This window comes from Canis aureus, chromosome 17, assembly GCF_053574225.1.
Source record: "Canis aureus isolate CA01 chromosome 17, VMU_Caureus_v.1.0, whole genome shotgun sequence".
NCBI classification, from domain to species: Eukaryota; Metazoa; Chordata; class Mammalia; order Carnivora; family Canidae; genus Canis; species Canis aureus.
In genome coordinates, this window is record NC_135627.1 from 10512762 (window position 1) to 10529695 (window position 16934).

At 39.5% G+C, this 16934-nt stretch overlaps 1 protein-coding gene across 6 annotated transcripts in view; it reads left to right on the forward strand.

Moving 5' to 3' along the window:
• Positions 1–16934, forward strand: part of NALCN (sodium leak channel, non-selective) — a 318959-nt gene that overhangs the window by 222360 nt on the left and 79665 nt on the right. For all 6 annotated transcript variants that reach the window (XM_077855055.1, XM_077855051.1, XM_077855050.1 and 3 more), the window contains 2 exons: positions 9081–9217; positions 10995–11136. In XM_077855055.1, coding sequence (XP_077711181.1) covers positions 9081–9217; positions 10995–11136 — 279 coding nt within the window. The remainder of the gene's footprint in view (positions 1–9080; positions 9218–10994; positions 11137–16934) is intronic.

A 16934-nucleotide genomic window follows, 5' to 3' on the forward strand; every position in this document is an offset into this window, starting at 1 on the left:
GTTTTGATCTTAAAAAGCTGAGGGCATACATCTCATCAGGAGCCAAACACTTTTTATGATTTTATTTCTAATGCAAAAGCTGATGAGACTTGTCATTTCTCTTTCTTCCTCTTGATCAGTAAAATAACCCATCTGAAATTGGGAGACTTGTTTGTGCTGGTTAATATGGCTTCTTCCACCTTGTAAAGAGCCTAAGAAGAGGATAATAAAATGAGGAGAAACTTCACAAATGGGCCACTTTGTCCCGTTCATGGGACTCCACCGATGCCACTTTTTTTATTCATCTCATCACCATTGTGTTATCTTTGTCCTGTGTGTGTGTAAATGTACAGTGTGAGGCCACAGGGCACAGAGTCCTGCTCTTAATTTAGAATGTGTCACCTCAATAGGAGACAGATATGCATAATTAGGAGATGATGGCATAAAGCCCTGAGCACTAAGGCTGAAGAAATTGCAAGAAATGGTGCGGAAGTCATGCCCAATTCAGATGGGAGGCAGGTAAGGAAGATGTGTCTGAAAATGATGAATTTAATGTTGTTAGCAAAGTGGGAGAAAATATTCCATATTTAAGAAATGGCAGGTACAAAATTGCAGAAGGAAAAATGCATCTATTGCTTGAAAATGTTGTTTTGATGAGACAGTATAAAACAGTTTGTAAAAGCTCAAGCTCTGGAATCAGAAACGTTGGAGTCACACCGCAGTGCTACCACTTCCAGCCATGTGACCTTGGGCAGCTGTTTTAAGCTCCTGTGACCTCAGTTTCCATATCTGTAACATGCTAGAGTATGGAGCAATATCCAGGGCCAAACTGGGGGATTGAGTAGTCTTAGCGATGCAAAGTGTTCAGCCTAGTGTCTAGCACTCATGTTTAGTAACGACCAGTTATTGTTATTCCGAGAAATCTTCCTAGCAGGGATGACTTTTAAGGGAGTTAACCAAATGTAAAAGGGAAGTGTGTTGCAAGCATTGTGGGAGGACAACACGTTTGTATGTTTGGAGGCACACATACATCACATCAAGAAAGACTGTGGGAGGGGCCGGCAAGCCAATATTGTTGGAGTGTAAAGAGCAAGGAAGGCATGGGGTGGAGGTTGGTGGGGGGGGTATCATTTCTGCCATGCTAAGAAGATTCAAATTTCTTATGTACACAATTGACCACCCTTGAATTACTGTAAGGACCAGGAACATGATTATGTTTCTTTTTCGAGTGTTCTGAAAAGAAAACTGGGATTCAAGGAGCAAGACTAAGATGGAAACGCAGTTAGGGAGGATGGAACCCAGTTCAGGAGTGGCAGTGAGATAAAACCAGGATGCATGGGGTGGGGGAGCTGCTGACTTCAGCAGTGTGGGAAATATGGGTGGCTGGTGAGAGCAGCCCCTCGGTGCCGCCGCCGGGAGAGGATGGAAGATGAGCAGAGAGTTAGTGCAGAGGAGCAGCATGCATGGTCCATGGCGAGTGCAGGCAACTCTTGTGAGAAGAAAGTTTGAAAAGGGAAAGAGAGAGGGAAAAACACTAGATCAGGAGTAATGTTCGCCACTCTCTATTTAAATCAAGAGTCTTAAGAAAATAAATCAAACAACACTGCAAAGGGGCAGAAGGTAGGGAGTGGCAAAGGTTGAGGGAGTCCCACAGTGGATGGAGGAGAGGCGCTGGACAGGACAGCATGTGAGCATCCTCTGCACTTCTCCCCACTGGCTGAGATGAGAGCATCTCCATGCAGGGCCAGCAGCTATGGTGGCATAGTGAGAGCTCTGGTTTTTCTAGCACATTTTCCCTTGAGGAATTCAAATTACAGACAATATGCTATCTCACTTATCTATCTGGCATTTATATGAAGGAAGGAAGATCCTCATTTCTCATTTGAGAACACTGAAATCCAAAGTGGTTAAGGGATTATAAAACTGAACAAAAATTGAAATCCACATCTTCTTACTTTTTTTTAGACTATGTTTTCTCCTGTGTTTTCTGAATCAAAACAGGGAGGACAATTATGGGAGTATAAATATATGTATACACGCACACACACACTCATATATATACATACATATACATCCAGTATACATATTCTAAATTCCCTTTGGTGTGGCCTTTTCCTATTACTTACTGAATATCCGTCTCCTAACAAGAGCCAACTATCTAGTTTACATGGAATTCTAATATAATCTCATCTGAGGTAGAGCAAAAAAATGCATTTTTTTATCATAATGAACATGTTTCTATGATTCAGTAAGTTTCCTAATGGAAACAACTGTGTCTCAGTTGAATAACACAAGAGAAATATAATGTAAAATAGAGGGACCTAGGCAAAAAAAAAAAAAAAAAAAAAAACCACCCAAAACCCAAAACATACAAAAGCAAACTGTGTTCATTACAATTGTCTCTAAGAAATCATTAAGTCCATTAATGGGATTTCAAGGGACAATCATATAAGGAAAACCTACCCATTCAATGTAATTTGGTATTCTTGTTTTGAATAGTTTCTTTTCCTCTTACTAACTTGTTAGCATTTTCCTGTAGTCTAAGCCTTGTAACTGCTATTCACATTGTGTCACAAAGTAACCTTCTGAAGGACATTTCAAGCTGTAAGATCTTAAGTTCCATGCTATGTACATTTTAGAGATGTCATAAGGTGAGGTAAGAGTAAGAGCCCTTCATAAGTGCCCTGCTAGTCTCCCAAATCAGGAAGCACAGAACAGCCACTTAATTCCCCAGGGCACCAGCTCCTCCAAGAATACACCTCTTCTCCCTATTTTCTTCAGGGGCATGCTGTAAGGATGAATGAGGAACACCTCTGAATCTATTGAGAGATGTAGGAAAAGAAAACCACCTGCCATTAATCAACTGATGTTATAAAGTTACTTTGAACAAATACTTTGGGGTTCCAGCTGTTATATTACAATGTATCTTTTATGGCCCACAAGCCAAGAAATAGAGTCCTTCAGTTTGTAGTAGTAAAATCTGGATGTGACCTTGGCAGTGCTGGATGTATTCCAGACTTTCTGTAAAAGGGGGGAGAACTGGCAACTTGAACACTTTTTAGGGACACATTTTTAAAAGTATATAATAGAGCTGTCTTACATTCAGTCATGTGGCTGACGGCCTTTTGCCCAGAGCAAAAAAAGAAAATATCCTCCCTTCTAAGAAATTCTTGCTTGGACTCAACAGCCTAGTGAGGCATATTCTTTATATTTCTTATCAAGGTTTTATAGTAACACAGGGACATGGATATTAATAAAGACCAACAGTCTGATCATTACTCCAGTTATCCAGTCTGTCTTCACCCAGACACCATGCATTTGGGGTTGTAAAATCACAGGTGCAAAATAGCAAGAGAAACTTGCTTGAAAAATAATAGTTCATGCTTTAGGAGGAGTCTCCGTTCTAAATTACTGTGTCATATATAGATCCAGAAAAGCTGGATAATACCCTTGTATAAAGAAGCAAAGAGAATTCAGCCTTAATTTACTCAGGTGACAAAGAGGAACTTCTTTCCCCAAATTGCACATAATGTGGCCATTTTTCATATATCGAACTCTGCCAAAAAAATACTCTTCAGACACATTAACCTACAGGTCTGTGCACATTTTTCAAACAGCATGGACTAGATTTTAAAACGAGAATCTTTCCCCCATCTGAATGCTTTTTAAATTGTTTTCTTTTCCAAAGTCCCACCAAAAATTACCGAAAAAAATTATTTAACATAATCCTTCAATTCACTTATTTGTTGCAGTGTTTAGCAAGGGAAAACTGAATAATGTTGGAATATTTTAACAGAAGAGAACACAGGCTGGAAGATGGAAGGTGTAAGCAATGAGGCAGAACAGGGTATGTGTCATGCAGAGCAATTACACCTAACTCTCTTGAGAAGCACAAGGAAAGCAAAAGGCTTTCAGCCGCCCAATGTGTAATGGTATCTCCACAAGACAGATGCTGAGCCATAGAATAGCACTGAGCTTAGATGATTTATATATTTTAAAGCTCAAGGTTTGAATTTTTCTCTTTGATTCTGACTTCTTTTTTGCAAATGTGGTTTTTTTTTAACCATTTGAGTCTGTTACAAATCTATCATCTGATCCATCCATTGCAGCCAGACTTTGTGCTCCGCTGAAGCCATTATAGACTTTCCTTTGTGCTCTTCTTTACATTAGCTTTTTCAACATAAAGACTAAAATCTTGGGTTCACTACACTAGGTGCCTTCCATTCAAGAGATTTGATCTTTGAAATGATTTTTAAGTGAATATTTACAAATACAATTGCTATGCATTAGAAAGTCTGCTTTTGTGGCATAATATAATGATCTTAAATTATTATCCTGTATATTCAGTGTAACCCATATTACACTGCATCACTTGCATCACAGTACATTTAATCTTGGGACAATCTGTGCTTAAATGCAAGAAGGGGAAAGAATTTGGATAAAAAGTACAATAGGGTTTATCGTGTATTAAGTACTTGAACAGTGGCTTCCAAGTACCAGGCAGTACTTTTCTTTACCCTGGCTGCCTCATCTTCATCCTCCACACACACTCCAGTCCCGTCTTGCTCTTTGGCCTTTTTCCCCTCATTTTGTATCTTGGCCAAAATCATAGACCAGGGAAGGAGAATTGTTTCTCGTTAAGGTGATTAATAGCAGTGGAGTAAGAATTTGATGATTTTGCTTTACTCCATCATCTGTCCTTTTTTCTTTTTAACTTTTTACTGGATTCTATCTTCCATATAGAAAAAGGCATTTTGCTAAACTTTTACTGATTGAACACACCCATTACCCAAAGGAATACCAGCTGTTCCTCAAAAGCCCTTCCCCATATGCCCTCTGGGTCATGATGCTTCACCCCACCCCAGGATGACCACTCTCCAGACATAAGCAGGATAGAGTAGTGTTGCCTGCTTTTTAACTTTATATAAATGGAATTATTTGGGATGTATTTGTTTGCATTGTCAGGATTCATTCATTCAACATTAGTTTGTAAAATTCACCCTAATTCTTGTGCTTGGATGGAGTTTATTGACTCAAATTCATAAATATACCACGGTTTACTTCTCCATCCAGCTGCCAGTGGGCATTTGAGGAGAGTACCGTTTTGCACAGCTGTGGGCATGCGAGGCTGTGGTGTGCATGCGGGCATGTTTCTGGTGGGTGTGTGCCTGAGAGAGGGTTTGCTAGGCTACTGGAGGTGTACATGTTCATCTGTAGTCAATGCTGCTTAACTGTGAACAGCAGAAAGAGCACTTGGCAGCTGCCGTTCACAAAGAGGCCCCTTCCTGCTTGTAGAAGATTCTATCCAGTGCCTCCATAGTGAGATCAATATATCTGCCACCCATGCATCCACTCATCTTTGTCTGGTTTAACTGGCCCTTCTGCACATATGTGGAGCCTTGACACCTGATGTCTGAGAGGATTTGCAGCATCTTCAAGAAACTTCTGTGTCATCAAAAAGAGCTTCTAGTTTGCTGTTTATAGTTTTAAAGTTCCATGATCAGTTCATTATGAATTCTAATTCATTTATTTACGAACAGCTATTATATTTCTGCTCTCTGAAAAGGACTATGAAAGTGAATTAAAAACAGAATCTTGCCCCTGAGTAGTTTGAGGAGGTATAAATAACTCTAACACAAAGTAGAATGAGATGAGCTCCATTTTAAAGACATAAAGGCAAGGGAACTATATTTTAATATTGGTAACCGACCAATGTTAACATCATATTCTAGGATATTTGATAAAATATTACAAAATTTTGGAATGCCTGGATGGCTCAGTGGTTGCCTTTGGCTCAGGTCATGATTCCAGGGTCCTGGGATCAAGTCTCACATTGGGCTCCCCACAGGGAGCCTACTTCTCCCTCTGCCTATGTCTCTGCCTCTCTCTCTGTGACTCTCATGAATAAATAAATAAAATCTTTAAATAAATAAATATTACAAAATTTTATGTCTAAACCTATTCTAAACATTTCTCAGTTCACTCAGTTCACCAACGGTAGATGTTAAGTTCAGGTTAAGTGCCATAGAGTCTATTTATATTCTATTCTGTGAATCCAGGGATACTTACACTCCATGCCAACAAATGTATTCAATCAGTAAATGGGTATTTTCTGCTTCTCTCTCTGCCTTTAAGAATATACCAAAAATCCTTTCCTTTATTTCCAAGTTATCTGTTAAATAGTTTAGTTCTGCCGATTATTATGTAATTATTCATTCAACATATGTTTGTTTAGCTTACTTTGTGTCAAATAGTATATCAGGCTCTGAATATGAATAATGAAACCCACCCAACCCCTGCAAGGCTCCTTGTCCTCCTAGTGTTGACAGTCTCAAGGGTGGGTGGGGGGAGAGAAACAGTGTCCAAGTCACCATATGCTGGAATTTCAAATACTCTATGTAGTGGATTTAATAGTATGGCCCCAAAATTCATGTCTACCTGGAACCTCAGAATGGGATGTTATTTGAAATTAGATTTTTTCAGATATGATCAGTTAAGATCATACTGCTTTAGGGTGGGCCCTAATTTAAATTATTGATGTCTTTGTAAGAGAAAAGTGAGGGAGACTCAGACACAGAAACACACAGGGAAGAAGGCCTTGTGATTTCGGAGGCAGATGACACAGTGATGGAACTACAGGTTAAGGAACACGAACATTGCCAAGAAATTGAGTCAAGGAAGAACTCTTTCCTAGAGCCTGTAGAGAGAGCATGGTGCTGCTGATACTTTGATTTAGGGCTTTCAGCCTCCATGATACTGGAAGAAGTCTCTAGAAATAAAAGTAGCACCATCATTTTTTTTTTAATTTTCTCCCTTTGCTCCTCACCTTGAGCTCCCAGCACTTTGTTTGTATCTCAGCTAGAATAGCTATTTATTTGTCATTATCTGTTTACGGACCGATCTATCCATTACAACGTGGGCTCCATGAGAGCAAATACTGTGTCTTAGTTATTTTTATATTCCCAGAACTTTGCAGGGAATCTGGTCTCTGGGATTTGATTTATAAGTGACTACACCAATACATAAGTAAATGAGTCAGCAAAGTCATGAATTAAATCCTTCATTTCTGCTCTATCTTCTTGGCCTGTCTTTGGCCTTATATAATTGCCTTTCTCTCTAGTCTGACTAAACAAACCACCTTTTCTTTTTCTGTGTGCTCTCCTTATTACTGACAAATATCTTTTTACAAGTTATGCCAATAAATTTTTAGAAAACAAGTCTCTTCCTCATGAATTTCTTTGTTTATATATGGAGCCATTTTTCTTTTTTTAAGATTTATTTATTTATTTGAAAGAAAGAAAGTGAGAGAGAGAGAGAGAGAGAGAGAGAGAGAGTACACATGCTGGGGAGGAGCAGAGGGAGAGAGAAAATCCCAAGCAGATTCCCTGCCAAGCACAGAGCCCAACACAGAGCTTGATCTCAGGACCCTGAGATAATGACATAAGCCAAAACCAAGAGTTAGACACTAAAGCAATGGAGCCACCCAGGCACCCCTGCAGCCATTTTTTGATTGCTTGCATCTCATGGAAAAGCTAGGAGTTTTGCATCTTGGGAGCTAAGTCTTCATCACTGTCACCATCACAGCCATCAAATGATTGGGAGCGTGTTGTGTTGTATTCCACTTGGGGAGACAGGAAGGCAATGAACGACAGTCAACCCTTCTTATGAGGTCACTGTCTAAGTCAGAAATCCACAGACAAGCCCCCAAATTAAATAAGACATACAGATGGCTACAGTAAAATATTTATATTATATAAAACAAGAATTTAAGAACAGTTTCTGAGTTTTATGAAAAATGAGGCACATTTTCTGAACTAGAAATAAGACCTATAATCTCACTATGAGCTCACACCAACTGGACAACTGAGCCATATATTATATTGAAATTGGATGTTCCCCCAAATGCAACGGTCATGTTCTCTCTGGCTGGTTTGGATACCCCTACTTGGGGAGGAGGGAAGAATTGCCACCCTTCTTCCTGTTATAAAAGTTATAAAAATATTCTCAGCCTCCCATGCTAATCTTTTCACAAACCAGAGACAGGTTGTAATTAGAAAGTAAGAGCATACCCAGCAAGGAATAAGAAGCTGCTGGTTTTTGAAACACACTTCCCTAACTCCACCAGAGAGGCTGTCTGAATTTGGTGGACTCTTTGAATGGGTTCAGTGGTTAGAGGTGCAGGCTAGAGAGCAGAACAGGAGATAGGTGGATATGGAGAGGTTATCCTGTCTATAGAGAGCTCTGAGAGGAGGGAGTAGTAAAGAGACGTAAGGAAGGTCTGCAAGAGAAGTCAGCCTTGGACAGGAAAGAAGGTGGAGTGAGAAGGGATAGAAGCACCCTACTTCATTTTTCAGGCCAAATCCATCCTTATGATGGCTCCTTAGCTAAGCACCGGTTCCAGTTTATGTTGTCAAGTTTCTTTCCCTGAAATCTAATTTGTAGAACTATAAAATATATATAAAATATATACAAAACCCTTGTAGATAGATGATACATAGATGATGAATTCCATTTGCTTGTCATTTCTTGCAAAGATATGTTATGGCATATAATGTAATAATTCATCTTACAACTGAATAAAGAACTCTTCCTGTAGGTACCAAATGTGTTGTTTCCATTTTGAGCTTTTCTCTTTAATCTGCTAGAATAAATGACCCGTTTTCCTGACATTTTCCCTCTTTGCAAATATTACCACTCAGGAGTTTCATTTCTTTTTATTCTTTTTGATTTTGTATTCTAGCACACATAAAACAGATTTTATTGTTACGTTATTATACATGCTAGTGATAAATAAGCAAACAAAAATAACGTTTGTTATGAAAGGGGATTTGTATTTGGGAATAAAAGAACATAAATTTTTCTTCTAATTTTTTCTGCTTTAGTTTTTTGCTTGGTTTAGTTGTGGTTTTGTTTTCCGGGTGGTTAAAGTTCGAGCACACACGGAGCATAGATGCCAGGTGACAAAGTGCACTCGATGGGGCTCTGCTGCCATCTACCGTTCGCCACGTACCAACTCCTTGTTTTTCTGATTCCAAAAATCCAGTCTATGACTTGATAGTACAATAAGTTCCCCCCTTTCTTTCTTTCTATTTTTTCTTTAGTTAAAACAAAGTGAAGCGAATGCGGACACCAAAGAAAAGCTCCCCTTGCGACTTCGAATCTTTGAAAAATTTCCAAACAGACCGCAAATGGTGAAAATCTCAAAGCTTCCTTCAGATTTTACAGTTCCTAAAATCAGGTATTAACGTATTTCTTTCATCGTATATATCACAGACACAGTCAACGATTTCTCTTAAATCTGATTCAGCCCTTTTTTCAAATTCGTGTTTCAAAGAAGGGTATATTTCTTCTATTTTTAAGTTATGTATATTTCTACTCTCTTTATCTATTTTAAAAACCATTCACCCCTTTAAGTGGTATATTCAGAATGGTCATTCGACAGCGGCATTAAGCTGAGGCAAGAAGGCTGCTTCCCCCTGCTTCTCCCTGAGATGCCCCTCAGGAATTGGATCCCCAGATAACTGTCACAGGTACTCAAGGTTGCAATAGACACCAAACTCTGACCTTCAACCCTATAAGGATAAACTTGCCTTTTGAGGCCTTTTATTGTCAAGTAAATAGAGAAATGCCACCAGCCAGGTTTCTGCACTACTGTGCTTATTTAGAATGTCTGTCTAATTACAGTATCATTTGTCTTCTACCTTATTTTGAAGTTTAAAAATTCTTTAATGCATTTAGACAAAGAACAAGTGTTGCATTATAAAGACTTGCTTAAAAGCATGTTAAGTCTGTTGTCATTGTTTCTTTATGCATCATAAACCAACATAACCAATCCGGGGAGAATGGTACCTTGTTCCTTCTCATCTTTAGCTTGTTCTTAATTTAGCATGGATACATCCTTGGAAAACCCTGGTGAAAGGGTTTGCCCAATACTCTCACCTCCGGCTCTGATGGCTCCTTGTCTTCCACTTTTATAAGAAGAAACATGGCATTTGCCACATATACTAATTTGATTTTCTACCACTTTGCCCTTCAGTTGAGCATTTGCATAAAAGATGCTTTAAAACATTTATTTTTAAAAATTAAAAAACACTATTTCAGTTGTAGCTCAAAATTACAAAGAGAACCAAAATAGTTGAAATATGCCATTTTTAAAAGATTTTGTTTATTCACTTGAAAGAAAGAGAGAGAACACATGTGCTAGTGGGGGGAGGGGTGGAGGAAGGCAGGGAGAGAAGGCGCAGTGGACTCCAACTGGGTTGGGACTCTATCCCACAACCCTGAGATCATGACCTGAGTCGAAATCTAGAGTCAGCCGCTTAACCAACTGAGAATTCCAAGTGCCCCACAATATGACATTTTTATGTAACCAGTTCTAAAAACAATTCTGTGGGGGGGGGGTTATAAAAATATGAGACTGGTTATGGTGCCATAATATTTAAAATTCAAATGGAAATATATTTGCATTTCTGATTTTAAAAAAATTTTAACTTAAAAATAGGAAGTATAAAAGAGCCACAAATTAGATTCAAGATTAGGGGTTATTTGAAAAGCTGTTATTTGAATTCTCACCATGCTTCAGAGATCAGATGAAACAAGTTTCTTTTGAGTTATTTTGAGTCCTTAAATGTAAAATTATCTCTTGAGGATTCTTATGATGAGTAGAAGTCAGAGAGATGAACTAATCCCTCTAAGTCTTAGAGGGAAAAAAAAAAGTATTACCACAATGAGATTCAAAGAAATACCATCAATGACTGAATATTATTTCTTAAAAGTTATTTCAGGGACATTACTTTTTTTAAACAAAACTGAAAATTCAGGAAGCTTTCTCTAAGTTCATTGTTCTGCTCATTAAATCTAAACACCACTCTTAGCATGATGGGTCTTATTTTCTGTGAACTTCTTTTCTGTTACCATTTATCGGAGCTCAAGCACTTGTGTCAGTGTAAAATGCCATGACTTGCTCTGGTTTATTAACAATGCTTGACGCATATGTGTCTACTTCATTTGCAAAGGGAAAGTTTCATGAAGCAGTTTATTGATCGCCAGCAACAGGACACCTGCTGCCTCTTACGAAGCCTTCCGTCCACCTCTTCCTCATCGTGTGATCACTCCAAACGGTCTGCAATTGAAGACAACAAATACATTGACCAAAAAGTAAGAATCTTAACAGTAGAGAACAAACTGAGGGATGTGGAGGGAGAGGGTGGAGGATGGGCTAGATGGGGGATGGGAATTAAAGAAGACATTTGCTGTAATGAGCCCTGGGTGTTGTAAGTAAGTGGTGAATCACTGAATTCCACTCCAGAAATGAAGATTGCTCTTTATGTTAACTAACAAAATTTCAATTAAAAGAAAGTAAGAATCACTGCTTTAAATGGCCAAAGTTTTCGTAAACATATATGTTAGAGAAAAGAACTATGTAACTGCAGGGTTATGGGGGGTCCTGAAATCTGATGTCTCAGGAGAATAATGAAGAAACTAATTTTGTTTGTAGAAGAAATCATGAAACCTAACATTTGCAGTTATGAATTTAAATTTAGCCTCTGTACACGTCCGCTTTTGAGCCATAGCAGGTATCAGCCCTGTGACTTCGATAGGTAGACAACCTCCCAACACTGCATTTCCTCACATGCAGAAGGACTCTGGTTGCTGACATTCAGCCACGGCTTAATAGTGGCCTGTATGATACCTTTTGCAAGAGACCATTTTCTCTGGGGAGAAAACCCAGAGCAGGTTTCTCTAAAATCAGTCAAAATACCACTTATTAAGTGTTTAGTATGTGGCAGGAATTATCTCTATGTATGTTGTCTTATTCATGTTGTGATTTATCTATTTATCATTGAAGAGCAGATAGTGAATGTGTTCCCTCAGATTTCACAGTTAGAGAATGAAAGATTAGGGCATCTGGGTGGCTCAGTTGATTAAACATCCGACTCTTGATCTTGGTTCAGGTCATGATCTCAGTGTTGTGAGATCCAGTCCCGTGTGGGGTTCCATGCTGGGCATGGAGCCTGCCTAGGATTCTCTGTCTCCCTCTCACTCTGCCCTTCTCCCACCCTTTCTCTCTCCCCCTCTTAAAAAAAAAAAAGAAAATGAAAATGAAAGATCAATAGCAGAATTTGTAAAAGATCTTGAATGTTAGAGTTTGCAAAAGCATCTAATTTACATGCAAGTGTTTTACTTTGGAAGTCCTAGTTTATTTTTTATTCTTTTGAATTATGGCTTCCCTTTTTCTGTTGCTTATGATCAAATATGTATTTCTTTATTATCATGGAAAATAAAATACCAGTTCCTTCATCCTTCAAGATTCTCTGTTCCCCACACCGCACAAAGATTAGGCTTTCGCTCTATCTGTGCCTCTCTCCTCTGCTTCTTTTCTCTTACCTCCTTCCATCACCCCATTCCTCTCCCCAGCATCTGGTCTTCTGCTGCAGTTCCATGATTTTGTTCTCAGCTATGATCATGATGATTCCCTTATAGTGTATCTCTTCTCCTTCAAGGGTTTCCATTTATTTATTTTCTTCAGATGTAATTTCTCTCTCTTCTCCAACATTGTAGAGGACAAGTCTGATGCCAGTGTCATTTTTTTTTCTTCATTTGAATGTAATTAGGTGTTTGTTTGATGGTTGGTTGGTTGGTAGGTTTTCTGGTTTGGGGAAGCTTTTGAAACTCTCCACTGTCCTGGTTGTTCAGAAACCTTACCAGGATATACTTTGTATGTTTTTTCTCCTCAGAACTGACCTAAGGGTCCCTGGGTGGTTCAGTTGGTTAAGTGTCTGCTTTTGGCTCAGGTCATGATCTCTGGGTCCTGGGATCAAGCCCCATGTCAGGCTCCCTGCTCAGCAGGGAATCTGCTTCTCCCGCTCCCTTTGCCCCTCCCCCTGCTTGTGCTCTCTCTCACTCTCTCTCTTTCTCAAATAAATTTAAAAATCTTAATTAAAAAAAAAAAAAAAGGAACTGCCTAACTGGGGAGTCTTCAATTTGCAGACTGAGATATTGTCAAGGAAATTTTTGTTTATTACTTATTCAATAATTACTTCTCCATCTGCTCCCTTTTTCCTCATACTTTTTCCTTTATGATTGCCATCTCTATTTTTCTTCTGTGCTTTGAAATATTTGTTTTACTTGATTTTCCAAATCACTAAACTGATCTCAACTGAGAGCTTCCTTTGCTTTTAAATTTTGAGTAGAGAATCACAAAATGTGTGCATAGGCATGCAGTATTCTTAACCCTCCTTTAAGAACTTTCACTATTTTTAAAAAATTTATTATTAAATTTGTCACATTTGTTGTCCACAGTTATATTTCATTCTACTATGTACAAGGCATGGACATGAAAGTGCATGTGTTTGTTGGTCGATAATCAAGTGGGAAGATAATGGCCTGATTTCAGCCAATCAGCCCGAAATGCAGTTTACATACCAGAATGCAGATTGTTTATTTTCAAAATTTATTTCAAAAGCAGACTTTAAGCCAGATGTGTAGAATGAGCCCCCAGTCTAGGCTGTGGTTCTGACCAGCTATCTCTAGGAAGAGTGCCAAGAGCTGGTAGCACTTATGCCCAAAGTGGGTGTAAGTCTACAGCATGCTTTTTTAAATCCCTAATAACATCCCACTGGAAACACAAAATTAGCTTATGAACATTTATTTTCTGTCTGAAACCAAAGTGATGTCTCTCATACTTCCTGAACAGAATATTTTGAAGTTGATATGGAAAAAAATTAAAAAGGTTCTTGGAAGGCACATGGGGATTGAGGAGTGGTCTGAGGAGAATTTGGCATACCCAGTGCTCCCCTCTGGATGCCCCCCATCGTCCCTCCTGCAGCAATCCCTGTGCTAAGTCACAGTCGGAGAACTTCAAATGCCATTTCTGATTTCTTTAATGTCCTTATATTTTGTGGCTTCTTTCTACCTTCTCCTTTGACAGTTGTTTCTTACTAACTGAAAGGAAGATAACAGTATGGTTTTATTCTGTAATCTTATAATTGAGCCTTTCTGATCGTCTCCTAAAATATAATGAACTAGCAAAGACACTGCTCCTCAGTGCATCCAAGTCATTCAACATCTTAAGAGACTAGAATTTTCTGAAGACTGCAGGCAGTCCCCACACTATAAGTTTCATTGATTCCAACAAACCGTATGTGATGTTACATGAAGAAAATTATCCATGATGGGTAGGCTATCCTTCATCCACTGCAAGCCTCATTAGCCAATATGTAGGTACCCTACAATTGGGATAATATTATTTATCCCCCTATGAGCTTCATTCTCTGGGTCCACACTCCAGTTGGGAAAGTGGGATGTAGAGAACATATTTTCTTTTCATCTCAGTAGCCACTGCCCTGGCATGGCAGCAGCAAGAAGACTTGTTATGTGCTACCATTCCTTCTTAAAGCTTTGTCTATATTTAGGCCTCTGAGAAAGTCACCTTCACTCTTTTCAAGTTCCCAGTGTCTCCAGCCTCCGCTGCCATCAGTTCCTGGCATTCTTCATAAATACTTGGAACTTGTCTTTGTTGAGTACCATTAGCCAGAAAACCCCAAAACCGAGAAACTCACTTCACGAATTTCAGCCCGAGGATATATAAGGGGAGCAGAAATTGAAGAGGAAGCAATCTGGTATTTGTATTTTTAAATATGCCAAGCCTTTTATATTTTTATTAAGAAACCCCAAAGCCATGTAAAATTATATAAACACACAACAAAAATCCCGAACAAAGACCATACCCCCTCTTAGCTCCTCTGAGAAAGTATTTTTCAGCGAGCACTTAGAAATTTCTTATAGAGCTCCAGCTGCCTTTGGAAATGCCCCGCAGGGTCAAGTGGACAGCAAGGTTTTTCACTTGATGTGAAGAAACACTCCCAGCACTCTACAACACAAATTGAGGCTGTTGCTCCTCAAAGAGTAGTAAGAAATAAAAGGAAAATGAGAGTCTGACTTATCAGTGATTTCCATGACATGAAAGAAAAGAATACTAAAATAAAGCTTTTCCCTTAATGATTTCCTGTAAGGAGAAACTTCTGACTCCCACTACACTAGAGGGAATCCCTTACCCTTGCCAAGGAAAATGCTGAGTGCCCAGGAACTTGAAGATCATAAGGGATTTTAAAGGGATTTTTAAAAAGGGATTTTAAAAAACGGCAACAACCTGACAACAGAAGGTGAGGGTGTTTTTGAGTAGGCAATGCAGGAAATGTGAAAACTCAAATAAGCACCTGTCAGGCAGGATTTTCTCCCAGTCATCACCCTAGGTTCCAACAACCATAAGGAACTCCATAGCAACCTCACTTTGCGGAAACCACGTTCTTAAAAATAGGTCCAAAATAGGTATCTTTATCGCGTAGTTTAAAATACCTGTCCTTCTCCCCATAAAAAACAAGCAAACAAAAACATAAAATCTTTAAGTTGTTGTTGTAGATCCTAAAGGAAAAAGGCAGGAAATAGTGCTTTCAAACTTCTTCCTTAGAGTGAATGGCTGCCCTTCGTGACTCCATAGAAATGTCATTCCCAAGGCTAATTCCCCGTCCCTTTCTCCTCCTGCTCTCCCTACTTGGGGCATCAGCCAGGAGTTCCCTCTCCTCCTGATTACAGGACAAGCCTGCATATCTCTCTCTCTCTCTCTCTCTCTCTCTCTCTCTCTCTCTCGTTTTCTTAAGATTTTATTTATTCATGAGAGAGACACAGAGAGAGAGAGAGACAACAACACAGGCAGAGGGAGAAGCGGGCTCCCTGTGGGGCACACCATCCCAGGGCCCCAGGATCACAGCCTGAGCCAAAGGCAGACGCTCAACCACTGAGCCCCTCAGGAGCCCCAAGCCTGTATCCCTTGAGAGGAGTTTTTCTAGTTTCCAAGCAGAAGGCAATGGCTTTCTACTCATTTTTGGTCCATATTATTGAAATTAAACCCTGAGTTTTCTTAAGTAGCATGCTTGTCAGTAAATTGAGATGTAAACTTACTTTTCCAGTAACCGTGGTAATGAAAGCAGCCCACTCAGTCCTCACAAGTGAATCATCTTAGCAAAGTCAGAGTGTCCCCCCTGCTGTGGTTGGATCTGGGGACTCTCACTGCTTTTCAGCTGAGCTCCCCAATATTTCTGCCCTGCTGTCTTGTCTGCTGTGCCGTTTCAGGGGTCAGAACCTCACAGTGTCTGAAAAACATGAGGGTACCACACAGTCACATCAGCCTGAGACAGAGGGACAAGGTCTGTCCCAGCCACCCCCTTGTGCCCTGTGCACTTCCTAGTATAGTTTCAAAACCCATATGATGAAGAGCAGGAAGTATTTCTCTGACAGCAGGGCAATGTCTGTCCGCTTTCTCACCTGCCTCCTTTCTGCCAAGCATATAGCAAGTTCCACAGGAAGCCTTCACCGTAGTCAGCTAACAAATGTACAAAAGGAGGAAAGTGATAGAAGGTTTTCTTTACTCTTCCCATTTCTATAAGTCTTCACGTTCACTCAGTCATTCAACAAACGTCTATGGAACACCTGTTATTCATCTGGCACTCTTCGGGGCCATGGGATTTCAACAATGAGCAAGATGTGAGTGGTGCCCTTTAGAAGCTTTTAGACTAATGGAGAGGACCATGAGTAAATGCATGAAAGTAAAATGTGTTACAGGAACCTGAGACAGGACTCCCGTAGGCCCCCTTATAGGAGCAGAAAGCTTGAGCAGTGTAGGAGGAAAGGTGCTCCAGGCAGAGTGAGACATGCAGAAAAGTGCAGGATGCAGAAGATGCTTGACCTAACTGTTCATCGTGAGAAGCAGAATAGTGATTATGACCAGTCATAGTGATAAGTGATGCAGGTTCCGATCCTCATCTATGAAGTAGAAATAACTCTTATTTTCACCGCTTGCTATGAGGATTAAATTATATATGTTAAATGCCTCCCATTGCACTGGCATAATGTATGTTATGTGCCTCTAATACTAAGTAAGATAGGATACTGATTCT